The 7,856-nt window shown below is 41.8% G+C and overlaps 1 protein-coding gene across 1 annotated transcript; it reads right to left on the bottom strand.

Moving 5' to 3' along the window:
* Positions 1-578: 578 nt before the first annotated feature.
* LOC101864501 lies at positions 579-5,561 on the bottom strand. Its single transcript, XM_005112473.3, has 3 exons — positions 4,946-5,561; positions 3,156-3,384; positions 579-1,802 (listed from the first exon to the last, which is right to left on the bottom strand). Exons 1-3 carry the CDS (start codon positions 5,127-5,129, stop codon positions 1,739-1,741), a joined length of 477 nt encoding a protein of 158 aa, XP_005112530.1. The 5' UTR covers positions 5,130-5,561; the 3' UTR covers positions 579-1,738.
* Positions 5,562-7,856: the final 2,295 nt, after the last annotated feature.

Raw genomic sequence — 7,856 nt, 5'->3', positions numbered from 1 at the left:
CCCCCCCAAACTGACATACAAACAAAAAAACGAAACTTAACAAATCAAAAACAAAACAAAAGCAAGGAACGAAAAAACTAACAAAACAAGCAAACCAAAAAGCAAGCAATGAAGCAAACAAACAAGCAAACAAACAAACGATTGACTATTTGCACCGTCGGTTGCCTCTGGCAATATCACGTTGAGGGCAACAGTTTGGATGAAAACTTACATCATAGACATAGGATCTACAATATGAGACGTTTAGGCATAGATCTAGTATGTGCAAATAATATCTTTGTTTTCCAATATAAAATGGCAGTAAACGATGACTCTATCACATACATCATGTACAAGATGCTAAACGTCTCTCGAGGGCAAGAAGAACAAAATATTAATGTAATCTTTTGAGCAGTTATCGTGCACAACACTGTGGTATTTACTTTTTCAGGCATTGTAATATCGCACAAAAACAAAACAAAAGAAACCAACATACAATTAATGAAGAAAAAGAAGAAAAAAAGATAGAAAGAAAAGGGACCACCCCCCTTCCACCCCCTCCCCCACCATTCCCCACTAAAATCTAAAATGATACAAACGGGAATCGGAGGTAGGTCCTAATTAGCAACTGAGTATATGACACTAAGAAAGGAACTAGTCCGAAGTTTAAAGTGTTCCTCGCCGACATACATGCGTTGGCATGCTTGACTGCCTTTTATATCTCATCCAACATCATATTATCTCTGCTCGTTGAGATGTTGAAGATTAATTGTCTGGGCCAAATTTTTCATTTTATAGCGCACATAGAACCGCAGGGTGGAGTTTGGAGCTACTGGGCTCATTGACTAATCCAAAGGCGAAGTCAACGATATCCATTTCCCGCTCTTAGTATCTTTGTCATGGCAGACTTATCGTAAGATACACCCCGATTAATTACATGCAAAGGCAGCCCCCCCCCCATACTCAATTTTTCAAAGAATAAAATAAAAGTGAGGAATTGTTTTCTCTTTAAGGGTAGGGGTGGGCGGCGTGTGGGTGACAAAGTCCCTTCACAAGTGAAGGGAAAATGCTCAAAATAGAATTGGGCATCTGCAGTCAGGAAACAGAAGACCATTAGCACCTGAGCAAAGCATAAAATGAACACAATTTTAAACAATTATAACAACATAGATCTATGGCACATAGCGTTGCGTGAACCTATCACCACGCTCATAATACACTGTCCTCCCTAGGTTTGTGCAGGGGAACATGACAGGCACAGCTGACTGACAGATCACACAGTCTCGCCACTATCCACAAGGAAGCTTCAGGTGACTCCACAGCATAGACTTGAATTAGAATATCCTAGATCGGGTACTGTCATGGCCGCCTACAGAATTGAATTAGAACACCCTAGACCGGGCACTGTCATGACCGCCCATAGACTTCAATTAGAACAACCTAGATCGGACACTGTCATGGCCTCTGCTCTTTGTTCTCTATAAACACTTCACAGCACTGATGTGCAACACGGGCGTTCAAATGAAGGGCAAAACATCAGTTTCATTATGGTCGAGTTTGCGGGCATTCCTCCTTGTCCTTCATTTGGTTCCAAGTAGACTTCTATGGCACACCCCAAGGTACACCGGGCTGACGTGAAAATATTGTAGTCTTGGATGTTCTGACAAATTATGTCTATGCTCCTCGGTGACTCTGTAGGCTGGCCCCAGCAGTAAAAACGTTCGCTAGCGCCATGGGCAGAAGGCTTGTTCTTGTTGACCTAATCACGCACCGAATCTCCAGTCCAAGTTTGTACTGACATCCTGTTGTTACGGCCATTAGTCCTGTCAAAAGTAAACAAATGAATACGTTAGGTCTATTGACAAGACAAAAACAGAATGATTTTTAGAAATGATTATGAATATGATAACGGTGATGTCTTTTTCTTCTTCTTGTTCTTCTTGTTCTTGTTCTTGTTCTTGTTCTTGTTCTTGTTCTTGTTCTTGTTCTTCTTCTTGTTCTTCTTCTTCTAGCAGGCGAGAGACATGGGTCTCGTTGGTCCTATCTTGAGGTCAGACATTGCGCGCGAAAACCTCCACTCGTTCATTTTGGAGATTCTCCTTGTAGCCTTCCTGGTTTCATCATTGCTGGATAATGTTTCACAACCCTGAGCCCAAGGTACGTAAGATCGAGTTCCACATTGCCCCCTTCCCCCCCCCCCTTTGTTACCCTAATAATAGACAACGCTAGAGATATGTGTGTGTGAACGCGCTTTGCAGGTTGCTGCACATGGCTCCTGTGTTTTTCCATCAGAAGACTACAGGGGAAAAATGACTGTAGTCACAAACTGAAAATCGTGAGGGTACCAATTTTAAACGCTTGTTAACTCATAACGGTATATCTGTTCAGCTGTTTGTTGGTTAATAGTTGTTGTTAGATTTCCCATTCAACAAGCTTATAAAATAACCCACCAGTCAAACAAATATAAAGTTATAAGTCCACAAGCTTTTAAAATTGGCACCCTCACAATTTCCAGTTTGTGACTACCGTCGTTTTCCCCCTGTGCTCTTCATCTGTTTCTGGATTTTACTGTGACAATTTTATAACGTCTTATTCGTGAAGGAGTTGTGCATGCAGTGGTGCTAAAAAAATCATGAAATACCTATCGCCAGTTGATTCATTTGCAAAATACAACAGGTATGACTTAAGGACTTCCCACATATTCTTTCTGAGGTGTGGTCACCTAATTCAAAGACAACTTGGAAAGGGAAAAGAGAATGTCTACGGTAGGTGTGACAATGTGGAAATGAATAAATAAATGGAAAACCCCAACGCTCCCCGACAAACCCCCCCCCCCCCCAACAAAAACAACTTCACTTTAAAATAGCTGGAATGAAAAGCAAAAGATAGCAAAGCACACAGATCTTGTGGTTGAGCGGTAGTTAATTAATTCATCAGTTATCATCATCATCATCATAATTAATTTTTTTTTTAAATTTTCTTTTTCTTGTTGTTGTTGTTGTTGTTGTTGTTGTTGTTGTTGTTGTTGTTGTTGTTCTCCTCCTCCTCCTCCTCCTCCTCCTCCTCCTCCTCCTCCTCCTCCTCCTCCTCCTCCTCCTCCTCCTCCTCCTCCTCCTCCTCCTCCTCCTCCTCTTCCGCCTCCTCATCATGACGCGTCCCAGTGACAGTGTACTCACCACAGCTGGGTAATTCGTTGCGTCATCAGGTCGGGTATCTGGATACGTTCCGCTCGGGCATAGGCCGGGGACTGGAGCAGACGGCTGTGGGCGTGTCTATGCCGGGAGGTGTGTCTGTGCGGGTGGGCGTGTCTTCTGTGCCAGGAGGCGGGTCTTCTGTGGGCAGAGCTACGCTTTCCTCGTCTGTGCCTCAGTATGTCTAACAAAGGGCCCAAGAACGTTTTGTGATCTGAAGGAGAGGCGAAAAACAATAGAAATAACATTAGTAATGAAAGGAAACTGAGAGACTATACAATACGTCACGGTTTGGGGTGGGGAAGGGAGGGAAGGAAGGAAAGGAGGGGGGGGGGGGGGGGAGATAATGAAGGCATAAAACCAGGGCCTCTTTGGGTGTGTGGGGGGGGAGGGGCTAAGAGACCGCGGAAAACCTAGAGACTGAGAGTAGACTAGAAAAAAATTTCAGGCTTGTACCCTCGAGAAACCCTTTGGGACGCCAGGTTTTGTGGAAGTTGACTAGCTCTTTACTCCACCTCTTTGCTGCGGTTCATTTAGATTATACATTTATTCTTTGAAAAACCAAAGGCTTAATAAAACCGTGTCCCCGTGGTTTTATGCACCGGGCATAATTAAGCAAAATTTGACCATTTTGTGCTTAATTTCTCATGATTTTCTGTTATTATTCTTTTGTTAAAATTAACAGAATCGCAACATCTCACATTTTTGGCTCAGTTTGCATAATTACAGAATTTTTCTTGCATAAAACGACGGGGACAGATTCAACCGTAGACTAGACATTTTCTGTTTCGATTCTTCTCACAGCTGTCGATTTAGTTACAAAAGAGTTCACTTATTTGATGAAATCATCATCATCATCATCATCATCATCATCATCATCATCATCATCATCATCATCATCATCATCATCATCAGCAGCAGCAGCAGCAGCAGCAGCAGCAGCAGCAGCAGCAGCAGCAGCAGCAGCAGCAGCAGCAGCAGATGAACGAAAATAATTAATATGCAATGTTGTAGCACTTTGAAGAGTTGATTTTTTATTGTACACTTCTCTGTCCCTGCTGATGGTGTCATTTCGCTTTCAGATGTTGATGTTGTTGGGTGTTTTGTCCTGGTAGCATTGATGATGTTGGATGTTTTGTCCTAGTGGCATATTGACAGATGATGATGATAATGTTAGATGTTTTGTCTTAGCGGCATTGATGATGTTGCATGCTTTGTCCTGGTGGCATTGATAGTGTTGGATGTTTTGTCCTAGTGGCATATATTGACACATGATGATGATGTTGGATGTTTTGTCCTAGTGGCATATATTGACACATAATGATGATGTTGAATGTTTTGTCCTAGTGGCATTGGTGATGTTAGATGTTTTGTCCTAGTGGCATATATTGACACATGATAATGATGTTGGATGTTTTGTCCTAGTGGCATTGACAGATGAGGATGATGTTGTATGTTTTGTCCTAGTGGCACTAAAGGTCTACACAGCTGGTATGTATTGTCGAAATTGTATAAAACGGCCACTCATTGTAGACAAGGAAAGTGGACGTCTTGTGGACGTCCTAGACACTGCAGTTGTAATGAAAAAAAAAACGAAGGGGAGAAGAAGTGAGAAGTGGTCGTTTTTACAAATGGTTGTCTCAACCAGATGACCGTTAGAACAGGTTCCACTGTACAATAATATAATATAGAACGATAAAATAATCCCCCAAAACAGGGAAAAAGGAAGGAATTCCTGAGTATAGCACAACATACCAATGAACAAAACAAGTTACCTGTATCTGTAAGCTGGACACTGTTAACGAGTGACTGGTCATCAGGGCCGGGTCTGATCAGCGATCTCGGCTGTGTGGTCATCAAGACCGGTCTGCGGACGCTTGCACTCTGAACCACCGCCACAAGGCACACACAGGTGATGAGGAAAATCTCAACTTTGTAATGGCAGGGGTCAATCTTCATGGTGACTAGTTAATTCTCAACCAATATCAGGGGCACTTTAATTAAAAGAATCTTTGATGCTGCTGCTTAAAAGCGTGCTGTTGTCTTGCTTGTTTATTTAAAAAAAATTACTTTATAACTTTTTTTTTTTTCAAATATATTTTTTTCTTAATTCTTCCACACACTAAACGTGTTCACGGGGATGAATTTGTCAATTTAGTTTTCGTGTATCAGAAATACATCAACAGTTGCAATGCTGTCTTGTTGATAAAGCACAACGATTGTGTTAGTAGGCAGGAACGACTCTTTGAGAAAAACTGACAAGCCGCTTGTTTTCTTGATTTTCTGTTTTTTTGTCACTTCCAGTTGCGCACCAAAATTATGTCAAACTCAAAGCAGTTAGGTGAACAACTTTCAAGTTTAACGTTCCCTCGAGTCGGTGTCTGAAATCACTTTGGGTCCAAATGCCTCTTGTATGGGATGCTACAAGAGTTTATATATATTTGTCTGCACGAGCAGGAAATGATCGGACTATTTTTAACATCTATTGTACATTGGGGAAACTTCGTGTTCCGTTAATGGTTTGAGGTGGGGGGGTTGTTCGTCACGAGTGTCCTCTTTTTCACCTGGATGCGTTCAACCATCCCCTTGTTATGAAACTGGCATATGGAAAAACATACATCATAGTAGCTTGACTCAAGATTCAGTCAAAGAAAAAAGAAGTTACTAGCTTACACACAAAAAATGATGACAATTGTTAAATTTGTATTTTTTAAATTAAAGGATACATGTTTAAAAAAAGATTGCGAGTTCCAGTTTTTCTGTCCGCAAAGGAAACCCCATCGACATCGTAAAATAACCGGTGGGGTTGTTGTTGTTGTTGTTATAGTTGTTGTTGTTGTTGTTGTTGTTGTTGTTGTTGTTGTTAATAATGGGTTGTTGTTTGTTTGTTTTTTACAATTCTGCCCCCCCCCCCACCCCACCCCCAGCCCCATAGTTTTTTGTTTGTTTGTTGTTTTTGTTTTTTGTCAAAGCCAAACTGAAACGCGCCCGTTGTGGCCGACAGAGCAGATGTACAATGTACTTGGTGGCTACGACGTTGTTTAGGCATCGCATTCTGTGTTTTCTGCCGATGTGATTCAGCTGCCTTACTAAACAGGCCACCTGCTGGGATGGGTCTGCACGGTTGACGTGCACTGCTGGGGTAGGATGATGGTGGACCTGGTTGGAATTCGCTGTAGAATCTGTAGTTTCCACCTCCTTTCGTGCTCTCTAGCAATGTTCTGTAGTCTGCTTTCGTCTCCAATTTCTCCCCCACCCCCCCACCCACCTCCTTTGCACCCTTCTCTGGGCTCCTGACTCTTTCTGCAGCCTTTCTACTGCTACTACGACTTGGCTCCTTCTTACTGCTGCCTTTCAGCCACACCCCTGATCTTCTGGCCCATTTTATCTCTACTTGACTGACGTATCTGAGATGAATAAAAGTTATGTATAGACGTATATCTGCAGCTTTCTTTTTTCTCCACCCCCCGCCCTACCTGTCAGTCCTGGGGCTGATTTGACTGGTAGACAGTGCGCGCGCAATTTGAATAGTGGACAGTACGCGCGAAATTTTACTCAACGAAAATGTCTGAGGGGTGATGAGTAGTCTACCTTTTTGAGTTGTCAGCATTTTGTGTTGTGCGTTTCAGAAGGAAGGGAAGAAGGAAAGCATTTGAGTGGAAGAATCGACTCGTTCTGTCTATATACATATTATGTACCAACATTCTTGAAAAACTACGAGCCTGCCCTGGGGATTTCAACAACATTTTGAGAATGGACGAGTCCATTGATCAATTTTGTGTAAGTCATTTTTGTTTTGTTTCTAAAACCTTGCTTCAGTGCTCTTTTGATTTTATTGTAGCCGTGGTCCCCACTTATAGATCTAACAGTTTCGGTTATAACAGGACTCCCCCTATAAGAGGGTCACGATACCCCCCCCCCCTCCTCGACACCGGTCTCTAATAATGTATTGTAGAACAAGTTCTTTTATAACAGGCTTTCTGACAGACATGCTAGGCTCTAACAGTGGCCCAACCATCAACAAAATGCTGTTGAAAATAAATGGACAAGACAGTAGAAAAAAAAGATAACGAAGCAAAACTAGATCTACAGTATGCCTAAAAAGCTTTCCTTTTCCTAACTGTGGTAACTATTCAATTATAAATTGAATAACTATTAAGCGCACACATTATCCTATAAACTTTGTAGATGATAATATATTTGCGCTCCTATAAATGTAATTCTTTTTTTGTTGTGGTTGTTGTTATTGTTTGTTTGTTGGGGGTTTTTTTGTTGCTACCCGAGCATCTCAAATTCAATCGTATCTAGTTCACCTCAATGACTAGGAGTAAAACATATTAGAAAAAGGAAGATTGAGAATGGGAGGGAAAAAATCACTGTGAAAAGAAAGGGGAAATAGCTGATAAACTGGTAATTAGCAACTTATATCAGAGCCCCCCCCCCCCAAACTTCCCTGTTTCTGACAGGATTCGACAATGATATCAAGCTCATCACGTCGGCCCTGTTATAGTGGAGACACATTGTACTTTCCACAGATATTTAATTGGGGGACCACTCCCTTATTCCACGTGGATATTGTTTAATAAAAATCAACAACAACAACCACAACTAGGGGTCCAGAAAGTGCATCTTGTAATGCAAGTATCCAAACTCTCTCTCTCTCTCTCTCTCTCTCTCTCTCTCTGT

This window comes from Aplysia californica, unplaced genomic scaffold (genome assembly GCF_000002075.1).
Source record: "Aplysia californica isolate F4 #8 unplaced genomic scaffold, AplCal3.0 scaffold01284, whole genome shotgun sequence".
NCBI lineage: Eukaryota > Metazoa > Mollusca > Gastropoda > Aplysiida > Aplysiidae > Aplysia > Aplysia californica.
Note: the sequence above shows the minus strand (reverse complement) of the source record. Positions and strands in the feature narration are given on the sequence as shown.

Bases quoted from the DNA above. Each gene is read 5' to 3' on its own strand.
- LOC101864501 (XM_005112473.3), bottom strand. From the start codon at position 5,129: ATGAAGATTGACCCCTGCCATTACAAAGTTGAGATTTTCCTCATCACC. The intron at 3,385-4,945 runs GTAACTTGTTTT...CCTCTCCTTCAG, and splicing joins TGTCCAGCTTACAGATACAG to ATCACAAAACGTTCTTGGGC. The intron at 1,803-3,155 runs GTGAGTACACTG...TACTTTTGACAG, and splicing joins CAACGAATTACCCAGCTGTG to GACTAATGGCCGTAACAACA.